The sequence below is a fragment of the Rhinolophus sinicus genome, chromosome 15 (genome assembly GCF_057876585.1).
Source record: "Rhinolophus sinicus isolate RSI-liver-muscle chromosome 15, RSI-T2T, whole genome shotgun sequence".
In the NCBI taxonomy this organism is placed as follows: domain Eukaryota; kingdom Metazoa; phylum Chordata; class Mammalia; order Chiroptera; family Rhinolophidae; genus Rhinolophus; species Rhinolophus sinicus.
In genome coordinates, this window is record NC_142515.1 from 50,566,117 (window position 1) to 50,579,674 (window position 13,558).

The 13,558-nt window shown below is 35.8% G+C and overlaps 1 protein-coding gene across 6 annotated transcripts in view; it reads left to right on the top strand.

Moving 5' to 3' along the window:
• Positions 1 to 28: 28 nt before the first annotated feature.
• FAM149B1 (family with sequence similarity 149 member B1) overlaps positions 29 to 13,558 on the top strand; it is a 47,033-nt gene continuing 33,503 nt past the window's right edge. For 3 of the 6 annotated variants that reach the window (XM_019745870.3, XM_019745872.3, XM_088792059.1), the window contains exons 1-3: positions 29 to 256; positions 4,392 to 4,496; positions 5,463 to 5,586. In XM_019745870.3, the coding sequence (XP_019601429.3) occupies positions 210 to 256; positions 4,392 to 4,496; positions 5,463 to 5,586 (276 nt within the window). In that variant the 5' untranslated portion in view covers positions 29 to 209. Of the gene's footprint in view, positions 303 to 1,416; positions 1,432 to 4,391; positions 4,497 to 5,462; positions 5,587 to 13,558 lie in introns of those variants that run through there. The other 3 variants (XM_019745875.3, XM_074339579.2, XM_074339578.2) reach the window with 3 other exon arrangements.

Below are 13,558 nucleotides of genomic sequence, written 5' to 3' on the forward strand. Positions count from 1 at the left end.
TCACTTCCGCCCCCGCCGGGAAGCAGGGAGGGCGGAAGACTGGAGAAGTGGCAAGTCTAGGGAAGTGGTGGTCGGGAGTCTAGGTGACAGGGCGAGACGGAGCTGGAAGGTGGTGGGAGGCGGCCGGGCAGGAGCCAGCGGGAGGGCCAGGCCTGGAGGCCCCCACCCTGGCGTGCCCGCTCCGGCCGCGATTCAGGAGGAAGAGGAGGATGATTTCCAGATACACTCGGAAGGCGGTGCCACAGAGCTTGGAGCTGTGAGTGGACGCTCAACCATCCCAGCCGCGGCCAGGGGAGGCCGAGGTGGGGTGCGGGCGCTCTGGGACTCTCCGTGACCAGTCCCTTGCTCCTTTCTTTTCCCAGGGAGGGATAAAGAAAATTTTCTTCGGAATTCTCTCCTCCCAGCCTTGCCGGACGCTGTCCCTTCCACCTACACCTCCAGCTGAGGGTGTTGTCATCTGTGCTATACCAGGACTTGGTCCTCCTGAGCTGCACTTCCCGAACTCAGGGACTGGGTCTCCTAAGGCATCTGTAGTTTTTGCATTGCTTCATGCCCCACTGTAATGGCCACTGACGACTCAAAAAGTTATTAACAGCTGACTGGGTGCTACAATAAAGTTGACGATATCTAGTGCCAGGCACCATGCAAAACTGCTTACATGCATTAGCTCATTTAAACCTATCAACAAGGATAGCAGATGCGGACTATTATTTTGCTTTTACTATAGATAAAGAGCCCAGATTTAAAGACTGTAGCATGCGAAAGATTACGTAGCCAGAAAGTGGAGCTGAAGTACAAACCTGGTGTCAATCTGATTCTGAAGCCTGTGGTCATAAGCATTACACGTACGTACTGCATCTCCACCTCTGCAGTTAAGCATCAGAATCCTTAAGGATCAGTTTTGTTTTGAGACCTAACAGCAAATATTTCTGCCTAAAAGACACACCTCCTACCCCAGTGAAGTGTTGTAATTTAGCAAGTAATGATAATGTTGCACATTTAATAATGCTTTACACTTTCAAAAAGAATTTCACATATTGATTCTTGTAACAACTCAGTAAGACAGGTCTGATTATCTTCAGTTTTTCAGAAGAAAAAATACCAGAAAAGAGACACATCTTAAGATTATATAACCAATAGGTTTTTGAGGTTGGGCTTTTTAAACACCAAATCCCACCCACCCCTTATTTTCTCTACTGAGCTATGTAATTTTAGCAACCACATATTAATAAATATTAACTATACATGGTAATTACAAAGCTTGTTATTTTTCAGTTACACCTGGCTAGGGTTTTTTCCTAGCTGTGTGACTTCTAGGCTAATTACTAACTTTGATCCTTCAAATTCTATAATATAGGAATAAGACCTTATCTACAAGCATATGTAAAGTGATGGCACAGAGCTTGACACGTAGTTGGTCCTCAGAAAATGGTAATTTCTTTGTCCCTTCCCACCTTTACTTGGTACAATAGCCATACAAAGTTCAGTCTGTGATCCCATCTTGCCTTTCAGAAGCTTATCTACTAAGTACTAGTATATCTACACAGTAGCAATTCAGATAAGCTTTTTAGGAATTAGGAAGAAGAAAGTTATTTCCTAATAAAGCAAACAGGGCTTAGCTAGAAATCTTTTATAATAAATTCTGATCACTTTGATAGTAAAAAAAATCATCTTTTATGGAAAAAATTGTTGATAGGCCAGAATTATTGACCCAGCATAGATATGTTACTTGTTCTCTATTGTTAATTTGATACTCTTAAAGAACTTTCCCAAAGATGATTCTCTAGGGGAGCCAGGATGATGGGAATAATGAAGATAACGAAGATTATATCTAAAAGACTGTAAATTAAAAGCAGTTTTTAAGTGTTATAATGGTAATTTGCTTTGAAGCAGTAGCTTTAGTTTTCTCCCTTACACTTCCAAATTATAGATGTTGAAAAGAGTGGAAAAAGAGTGATTTTCAAAATACAGCTTAACATTTTTTAATGATAAACTTTAAACATAAATATATAGTAATATAATGAATCACCCACATTCAACAGTTACCAAAATTTTAATATATTTGCTTTATCTATCTTTTTTTTCAGCCTCACTGTTCCTCATCTGTAAAATAAGGAAGCAAAACTGCAGACACTATCATTTTACCCTTATATACTTCAGTATGCATCTTTAAAAATTATACACATTTTCTATGTAACCACCGTGCTGTTATCAAATTTAAAATTTCTTCGGTATTATCTAATTGTTACTTCGTAATCCAGTTTCTCTGACAAACTGAAAAATGTCTTAAGTTTCTGTTTCATAGCTGGAATCCACATTTTTCATCCTACCACTTCCTCACAGACAAGTTTTTGGTTGTAGGATCATTAAATGAGAGAAGTACAGATAGCTCTATACAAGTCCATCCCCACGGTTTGAGAAATAATTTAAAGTACAAGCTCTACTGACTGGGCCCCTAGCTTTATATTTGTATACAAAAATGGTTCACTGAAATTTCAAACTATTTGTTTGCTCTGCAAAGCTTCAGAGCCAGACTACTTAAGATTTGACTCCTGGCTCCAGCACTTACCAGCCATATGACCTTAAGCAGATTAATCTCCCTGTGCCTCAGTTTCCTCTCCTAGAAATAGAGTATTAGAGATTTATAATATACATTTGCATATTAAAGGCCCCGGGAAGACCTCTTGTAAAGAAACCTGTATAACCTTGTTTAACCTATCATGCTTTCTAAATTTATTTCAGTACAGGATTTTGTGGGGAAGGAAAGTCTATAGATGATCAGGACTAGAACATATAATAATTGATCCCATAGTTTATTCTCATGCACATATTGAGCTTTCTATAGCAGCATTGTCCAATAGAAATATAAGCCACATCTATAATTTTAAAATTTCAGGTAGTCACATTTAAAAAAAAAAAGTAGAAACGGGGTGGCTGGATGGCTCAGTTGGTTAGAGCACGAACTCTCAACAACAAGGTTGCAGGTTCTCTCATGGGATGGTGGGCTGCGCCTCCTGCAACTAAGATTGAAAACGGGCGACTGGACTTGGAGCTGAGCTGTGCCCTACACAACTAGATTGAAGGACAATGACTTGGAGCTGATGGGCCCTGGAGAAACACACTGTTCCCCAATAAAATTAAAATATATATATATATTATTTGAAAAAAATAGAAACTGGTGAAATTAATCTTTTTACCTTTTTATTTTGAAATATAGACTAACATGAAGTTATAAAAATATACATCGAGTCCCATGAACCCTTCCCCCAGCTTCCCCCAATGAAGACATCGTATGTAATTGTAGTAGTATTTCAAAGCCAGGAAACTGACATTGGTACAATACTGTAAACTATAGACCTTATTCAGTTTTCACCAGTTTTTATATCCACTCTTTTTTGTATGTGAGTACATAGTTCTGTGCAATTTGATCACATTTACAGATTTGTGGAACCACTAGTACAATGAATATAGAGAGCTGTTTCATCGCCACCAAGGAATGTTCTTGTATACCCTTTTCTGTTCATACCTTTTTCCATCTCCTGACAACCAATGATCTTTTCTCTACCGCTATAGTTTTGTCATTTGTGGATGTTATATAAATGGAATCATATAGTGGATAACCTTTTGAGATTGGCTTTTTTCACTAAGCGTGATATCGTTGAAATCCATCCAAGTAGTTGCATATATCAGTAGTTCACTCCCTTTTAATTGCTGGATCATATTCCATTGTGTGGATATACCAGACTTTAACCATTCACTCATCAAAGGACATTTCAGTTGTTTCTAGGTTTTTTTAAATTATAAATAAAGCTGCTGTGAACATTTGTATATAGATTTTTGTGTGAACATAAGTTCTCTGGGATCAATGCCCAAGAGTGCAATGGCGAGGTCATATGGTAAATGCATGTTTAATTCTATAAAAAACCGAAATTATTCCAGAGTAGCTGTACTATTTTACATTCCCACCAGCAGTATATGAGACATCCAGTTTCTCCATATCCTCGCCTGCATTGTGTTATCACCATATTTTATTTTAGCTGTTCTGATAGGTGTGTGGTTATACTTTATTATATTTTCAATTTGCAGTGAAATTTTAAGAATATTTTAATTCAATATATTAAAACATTTCACTTTACAATATAATCAAGGTAAAATAATTAATGAGATCCTGTATATTCTTGTACTAAGAGTTCAAAATCCTGTGTTTTACACTTAAAGTGCATCCGTGCATCTCATTTCTGACTAATCACATTTTAATTGCTAGTAGCTAGTGTACTTGACAGTGTAGTCCCAGAGCAGCAAGAAGTAGGTGACTAACTTCTAGATCAAGTTTCTGAAAAGTATCTATGTTTTGTTTATAGGAAATGTACCTTTCTTTTTATCTTTTACAGGAAAGGAATAACAAAATATGCTCTTAATCATCATCCTCTTCCAGAGCAGCTGGATGAACTGTCTTCTACCAATGGCAGCCATGAAAAAGATACAAGTTCCCAAAGGTAATAACACAAAGTGTACTTGTTTGCTTATTATACTTGATAATGGCAAAAGTTTTGTTTTTTGGTTTAGGATTGGCTTCAGGCCTTGTAGTAATGAAAGAAAACATTTTTTTTTTTTATCACGTTTTTAGTACCATTCAATTTCATTCTGGAACAGCTAATGGAAACACATCATACTTATTTTCATAACCTTTGCAAAGTAGTATTATAAAGCACTTAAAAGCATAGACTCAGGAGGAGTCCAACAGATCTAATTTTTAATCCTGGTTCTGCCATTTATTAACTGAGTAAAATTGGGCAAGTTACTTACCTGATAATAGTCTCTCTTAAAGAGTGTTGTGAATATAAATGAGATAAAGTATGCAAAATTTGGCACAATGCTTGGCATATGGTAAATGCTGAGTAAATATTAGATGCATGTATTATTTTAAGAAATAGAACATAGGGGACTATAACTTCAAAGAGGGTTCTGAGAAGCAATGTGTTTGTCACAGGAAAAATTATAGTCATAAAACTTAGTTTCAAAACCTACAACTAAACCTCAAATTCTGTGTTTTGAAAATGAGGTTAATTGAGTTCTGCATCACCAGGTTGTGAGGATAAAATGGGATTAATATTTGCAAAAGTTCTTGGTAAACTGTGCAAGTGCCATACAAGTTCAGATACTGCTAATATTTTTGAAATGTCTTTAGTTGTCAAGGGTATATGTTATAGGTGGAATGTTACAGTATTCATTATAAACTGTGACTAGAATTATGTACAATGACTGCCATCAGTTCTATAGAAATAAGGTAGGACTTTTACATGATGCTTAAATTTCAAGCATCTGTGGATGTTTTATTTTTGCTTCTGTGGATATATTTGTGCACATGCTTATCATCTACTAAATTGCTGAGTAGCTAATGCAGAAACTTGAGGAAATATAAGACTTTTTCTGTTTTCTCTCCTTCTACATTGTGCATTTAGTGAGTCTGACATCACACAAGAATCACCTTTTACATCAGCTGACACTGGGAACTCAAGGTCTGCTTTTCCAAGTTATACAGGGATCTCTACTGAAGGCAGCTCGGACTTCTCCTGGGGATATGGTGTGAGTTGTATGTTACTGGTCTGATGGAGCATGTGGGAGACATTCTGGGAGTTTGGATTTGTCTGTGTTGTCAGTATTTTTCATTCCTTCACTCTCCTGCATTGTTTCTTTACATTTTACTACTTGAATTTGTCACACTTTATAAGTTACAAAGAAGCATCAGTCTTCACCCTCTCAGTGTTTGCTTTGTCTTATAGTAGCTAATTTTTAGAGCTGCTCACTTAGTGTTTGACTTAAGCAATTGCAGATGAGTATGGATCTGGGCCCTGGCTGTACTGCTTTTGCTGTGCTCAGTCCACTGATGTGTCTCTTTACCAATGTAACACTCATGTGACCTTGTATAAAATATTTTTGAGGGGTCGGCCCGGTGGCTCAGGTGGTTAGAGCTCCATGCTCCTAACTCCAAAGGCTGCCGGTTCGATTCCCACATGGGCCAGTGGGCTCTCAACCACAAGGTTGCCAGTTCAATTCCTCGAGTCCGCAAGGGATGGTGGGCAGCGCCCCCTGCAACTAAGATTGAACAGGGCACCTTGAGCTGAGCTGCCACTGAGCTCCTGGATGGCTCAGTTGGTTGGAGTGCGTCCTCTCAACCACAAGGTTGCCGGTTCAACTCCCCCAAGGGATGATGGGCTGCACCCCCTGCAACTAGCAACAGCAACTGGACCTGGAGCTGAGCTGCACCCTCCACAATAAGATTGAAAGGACAACAACTTGACTTGGAAAAAAAAGTCCTGGAAGTACACACTGTTCCCCAATAAAGTCCTGTTTAAAATATATATATATATATATATATATATTTTTTTTTTTTTTTTTTTTTTTTTTGAAAGTCTGTTATTAAGCCATCTACACTGGGAAAATGTACCCTAAAAATGTGATCTATTGTTAAATGGGAAAAAAGCAGGTTAAAAAGAATATGTATAGTGTGGTTCTAATTTTATTTTATATATATTTTTGCTTATATATGTTAGAAGAAAGGACTAAAGATATTTACCTGAAATCTTATTCAGTTCTTATTAATTGGGTGTTGAGACAGGTAGATTGATTCCTTCCTTCATTTATTTATTTATGGCTATCTCCCATTATAAAATACTATTTTTTAAAAACCAACAACTTGGGGCGGCCGGGTGGCTCAGTTGGTTAGAACGCAAGCTCTCAACAAGGTTGCTGGTTCAATTCCCACATAGGCCAATAAGCTGCGCCCTCCGCAACTAGATTGAAGGATAATGACTTGGAGCTGATGGGCCCTGGAGAAACACACTGTATCCTAATATTCCCCAATAAAATTTATTTAAAAAAAACAACTTAAATGAAAATTTTAAGCATGTCTATCACCTTGATGCAATAGGAATTTTTATTTCTGTATCCTCTTTCAATCTATGTTTAATTTGGCCTAGCTGTAATCATGGTATACATAGAATATTATGTTCCATTTTTCCACTTAATATTATTTTGTAAGCACTTTTCCAGAACACTGACTTTATACAATATTGTCGTTAGCAACCTGCTTTGTTTTCTTTATTTTTTTAAAGGTTTTTTGGGGGAAGGGGAAGGACTTTATTGGGGAACAGTGTGTACTTCCAGGACTTTTTTCCAAGCAAGTTGTTGTCCTTTCAATCTTAGTTGTGGAGGGTGCCGTTTAGCTTCAAGTTGTTGTCCTTTCAGTCTTAGTCGTGGAGGGCACAGCTCAGCTCCAGGTCTAGCTGCCGTTGCTAGTTGCAGGGGGCGCAGCCCACCATCCCCTGCGGGAGTCGAACCCACAACCTTGTGGTTGAGAGCGCACTGGCCCTTGTGGGAATCGAACCGGCAGCCTTTGGAGTTAGGAGCACAGAGCTCCTACCGCCTGAGCCACCCAGCCGGCCCCAAGCAACTTGCTTTCTTTACGAAAAGTCTGCCAATTATTAAAACCAATTATTATCGCCATGAATTATTTTCCATATTTAAATTTGGATGTATGTATACTTCCCTTACATTGTATGTGCATCCTATTTTGTGGTCTGATTTTCATTCACTGTTATTTCATATAGACATTTTCTTTTACTACTTTCATACCTGTCAGTTGAATAGTTATATGTAGTTACATAACATTTCCTTGTTTTAATGTATCATAATTGATCTTTCTCTTATTATCTAATATTTAGGTTTTCAGTTTTTCTTCATTCATTCAACAAATATTTATTGTGCACATTTGTTTTTAGACACTGTGCTTGGGAATGTGGGGGTGAGACTTATGTGATTCAACAGTCTAATAAGGGAGATTAACAAAAACAAATAAAACTACAAAAGGCGATAAGAGCTCTAAGGGTGCTGACATAGGACATTCTAAGAAGGATTCACTTTAGGTAGAGTCATCAGGTTGAGTAGACCTGAGACTTGAGGATTCAAATGTTAACCACGTGAAGAGTAAGGAAAAGAGTTTTCCAGACAGGTAACCAGCAGCAGATGCAAAAGCCCTAAGGAGGAAAAGAGCTTTATATTTTCAAGGGAAAGTGTTTGATATGTTATTGGAACTAAAAAAAGGTCAGGGTGATGGGAGAATAGTGTACAGGGGGAGAAAAGCACAAATGAGATTGGAGAGGTAGGCAGTTCTAGATCACATTAACCACTGTAGGCCATGGTAAAGAATTTAAATTTTATCCAAAGGGAATGAATGAATGAATGTGATCACTTATTGTGAGGTTTGAGTGTACTAATTATGTATTTCCATCAATTGTCTCTATATTAGAATTAGTAGATGCCAGACACTGTGCTAAACACTTTCTCTACTATGTCAAAATCTCTTTATACGTCATGAATGTATCACAAATGTTTCCTATTCTCTTGTTTTCCTTTCCTTTGGAATTTATTGTGTAACAGATTTTTCAAAAATATTCAAATATAACCTTCTCACTATTGACCCTCATTTCTTTACTAGTCAGGATTTTATCTTTAGAAAGATATAATATGTTCTTCATACCTTTTTAATAGAATTTTGCATGTTTTAGTTTTTAACACACCAGACCTTTTTTATAATATATGGTGTGAGGTATGAATTGTTCTTATGCTGTTGAATATTTTATTTGACTAATTTTTCTATATTTGACTAAATGTCATGTAGTCTTCATGATATTTTTTAAATCTTTAGGGATAATCTACTAGTGTTCATTAAACAACATATAACATTAAGTATTTGCATCCTCTTTACTCTTCCAGATAAATTTTATTTTCATTTCTATCAAATTTTATAAAATATTCATCAGGGATTTAATTGGTATTGCATTATAACTTTATATTAAATTAGGGAAGGTGTAGAGAGAACATTTATTGAGTATTTAGTAGATGCCAGGCACTGTGCTAAGTACTTGGTATACACATTTCAATCATTTGTCATCTTAACTGAACTTAGTATTCTAGCCAGAAATATAGTTATTTTATTTAGACCTTCCTTTAGTCTTGTTTAATTATTTCCTTTGAGTAAATCTCCTGTTGTAAGTTACAAGTGATATTAAAATTGAATTTAGAATTTAATTCTACATTTTACTTACTTTTGAACTATAATATCTTAGTGTTTTTGAACTATCTCTGGTCTATAGGGATATAGTTTCCTGTCCCAATGTAATGGCCTACTACTTTGCTAAATATATTTATTATTTATAATCATTCTGGAGGTTATATTCTTAGGTTTATTTCTTTTGAAATAGTGTTTTAAAATTCAAAGTTAATATATAATGATATGAAGGAAGACATTCCTTTTTTTATTCTAATTATATCTATTATTTAAAATTTTATAGCCAACAGTCATAAAAATAGCTAACCAAATTCTGTTCTATTTTAGTTTTATAGGCTTTGGGTTGATTTTTTTTTTTACATAATCAAGTAAGGTTCATTCTAGGAATACAAAGATGGGTCAGTATCTGCAAATGTATTGGTATGTTTTTGTTGTTGTTTTTTTATTTTTATTTTTTATTAAAGTTTATTGGGATGACAATGGTTACACAGGTTTCATGTGTACAATTCTGTAATACATCTATATATCACATTGTGTGTTCACCACCCAGTCAGTTCTCCTTCCATCACCATATATTTGATCCTGTTTAATAACATCAGTGATTCAAAGGAAAAAATATGATCAAACCAATCGCTGCTGAAAAAGTATCTGGTAAATTTCAAAAACATTCCTTATAAAAATTCTCAATAAGATGGGAGAAGGAAACCCTTAAGACCCGATAATGACTATTTGCCAACTGAATAGCAAATATCAGTTTAAATGACAAAAACAATAAAGTTATTTCAATTAAAATAAGGAACTAGACAGGAATTCTTTATTAACACATTTAATTGATTCCTTTGCTAACTCTGTACATTTTAATTATTTTTATTTTTACATAGTTTGTCATTATACACTGTTCAGTGCCATTTATTTTTTCACTTAACAATATATTTTGAAGAATTCTATATTTAAAAAATTCTTTGTTCTTTAATGGCTGCACAGCCATTGCTATTACCAAAAAATGCTGCATTTATATACCCTGTACATATGATGTTTTACATAAATGTGAATATATCTGAGGATCAATTTCTAGAGGTGGAACTGCTGTTCAAAAGGCATGTGCTTTTGTAATTTTGAAAGCTGTTGCCAAATTGACCGCTATAGAAATTATTCCAATCTGCAGCCTCACCAGCAACATACTCGTATGGAAGGCCTGTTCTCCTACACACTTGACCAGAACAGTGAATTATCAAAGTTTTTCATCTTTGCCAGACACTGAGTTTTCAAAATAGGCTATTCTGACTTCTATCACCAGTTTTGCTTTTCTTTGCTCTTCGTGTAAGTGGAATCATACAGTATATAATCTTTGTATCTGTTTTTTTTTGCTCAGCATTATGTTTGGAGAGTTCATACATGATGTTGCACATATTTGTAGTCTGTGAATTGCCTGTTTATATTTCGTTCTCATTTATTCTTTGATTTGTTTATTACTTTCATGTTAATTAGTAGGAGTTCTTTATCTTTTAGATTAGTAGGTGTTCTTTCTCTGTAAAGACAGTAAATATTTTAGGCTCTGTCAGGACCCGCATCTCTGTCACTGTAATGAAAAGGCAGCAATAGACGATGCAAAAATAAATGGGTATGACTGTGTTGCAATAAAACTTTATTCAAATTCAATACATAAACTATTATATTTATGACACCTGATTTCGGGATATAAAATGAGAGTCCTCTCATCCCATTATAAATAACTAAATACAGATTTTTTTTTTAATCTTTTATTGGGGAATATTGTGGAACAGTATGTTTTTCCAGGACCCATCAACTTCAAGTCAAGTCGTTTTTCAGTCTAGTTGTGGAGGGTGCAGCTCAGCTTCAAGTCAAGTCGTTGTTTTCAATCTAGTTGTGGAGGGTGCAGCTCACTGACCCATATGGGAATCGAACTGGCGAAAATGAGCCAACTGGCCACCCCTAAATACAGATTATTTTTTAAGATTTTATTAGGGAAAGGGAACAGGACTTTATTGAGGGACAGTGTATATTTCCAGGACTTTGTTGGGGAACAGTGTGTTTTTTCCCAGGACCCATCAGCTCCAAGTCAAGTTGTTGTCCTTTCAGTCTTAGTTGCGGAGGGTGCAGCTCAGCTCCAAGTCCAGTTGCTGTTTTCAATCTGGTTGCAAAGGCGCAGTCCACCATCCCATGCGGGAGTCAAACCGGCAACCTTGTTGTTGAGAGCACGCACTCTAACCATCTGAGCCATCCGGCCACCCTTCCAGCAGCTCAGTGGCAGGTCGTTGTCTTCAATCTAGTTGTGGAGGGTGCAGCTCACTGGCCCATGTGGGAATTGAACTGGCAACCTTGTTGCTCAGAGCTCGTGCTCTAACCAACTGAGCCATCTGACCGCCCCTAAATACAGATTACGTTTCAATTGTGAAGAATACTTTTTGTTACTGTGTTTTTCATTTATTGAATAAAAATGTAATTCTAGTTAGCCTCAAAAACAAAAAAACGGTGAGAGGGGAGTTAGAGAAGAGGAAAAACATTAATCCTTGGAAAGTAGTGTTTTATTTTTAGATGAAAAGACAATTTGCCAAGCGAAATAAGTCAGACAGAAAAAGTCAAAAAACCGTATGATTTCACACATATGTGGGACATAAAACTGAAAGCAACAAATGAACAAAACAAACATACAAAAACTCATGGACACAGATAACAGTTTAGTGGTTACCAGAGGATAAAGGGGGAGAGTGGGTGGTAGAAGAGGGTAAAAGGGGTAAAATACAGAGGGTGCCAAAAAAATGTATACACCTTTTAAGAAAAGAAAAAACTATTAAAATTGTAATACTCAATATATACCAATAGCAAAAGATGAATACAAGTCACGTTTGACTTCTGCAATTACAAGAGGTGCTCAAAGTGGTTACCATCAGCATACAGACACTTTTGATTACAGCAAACTACTGCTTGAGCAATGCTGACCAAAGTGTCCACTTGTGTACATTTTTTTTGGCACCCTGGTATAGATACAAGTGTATATGTGTATATATATAGTCACAGGATGTAAAATACAGCATAGGGAATATAAGTCAATGGTATTGTAACAGCTATATACGATGTCAGAGGGGTAGTAGACTTGGTGGGGGGTTTTCACTTTGTGAGGGGTGTAAATGTCTAATCATTACGTTGTTTGGTACACCTGAAACTAAGATAATAAAAAAAATTGTTTTATATAATTGGATTCTCGTTCATTGTCAAAGTGATGAAAGATGCCTCAAGCCACTACATCCCTTTCTGTTCCTGTCAATACTCTTAATCCTGTAAACTGGAGAAGGGAGGGTTTAGACTAGAAAGATGGCTTGTTGGGCATTGTCCTTGTTAGTGGCTTTCAAACTTTTTAAACTGCAACTCACATTAAGACATGTAGTTGACAGTGCGACCCAGTGTGTGTACGTAAAACAAAAGACAAAATTCCACGAAGTAATAACCTTTATATGAGTGATCACTGTGTTTTACATTCTGTTCTGCTTGATTCTATTTCACTTTTCTTGGTATTATTTCATAACATTTTAAATTGATTTCATGATCCACATGATCCTAAAGCTTGAAAAACACTGGTAAGAATGTTTCCTGAGAAGTCCTAAGTGTTTATCTCTCCTGCTTTAACAATTGATATGGTATGATACTAAGTCTAAAATTAGGTCAAAATACAAAGTTAAATGAAAAAAGATATGACAGAGATAGGTTAGTTAGTATAAGGACCTTTGAGATCTTCTCTGTTAAGAATATTTTATTTGATGAATGTCCACTATTATTACGAGTATCTTCCTTTCTATCACCCAGAATAGAGGGCTTGGATTTCATTTTCACAACCACCTCTCTTATAGAATAAGTCATCAGGTTCTGTGGATTCTATCCTCACAGTGTGTCTCATATCTTTGTTCTCCTTTTCTATTTTCCTTTCTTAAAATTGGAATATAATTTGCATATAACATTGTATTAGTTTAAGGTGTACAATATAATGATTTTATATATATATATATATTACAAAATGATCAAAGTTCTTGCTGTGTTTCAGTGGAGGACTGAAATACTGACAATCTTCAGACTTTGTTAGAAAAATAAGAGAGTATGGATGTTAAAATTTTAAGTATAACTACTAAAAGACTATAAGCTTAATGAATAACTTCCAATTGATAGGGGAATAAGGAAAATTCAGTGTAGCAGAAGGAAAACAGGATAAAAAAGCAAGAAAAACAAAGTCAAGTAGAAAACACAAAATAAATGGTAGAAATAAGTCCAAATGTTGCACATTACAATAATTATAAGTGGATAAAATTTACATAATAATAACAGATAGACTCTGAAATTGGATTTTAAAAATCCAACTACATGCTATTTAAAGAAACATGTCAAAAATGGAAAGACACCCAAATGTTGAAAATTAAGGGATGTGAAAAGTTATAAGGCAAATACTAGCAAAATAAAGCTGACATAAGTAGAATTTAA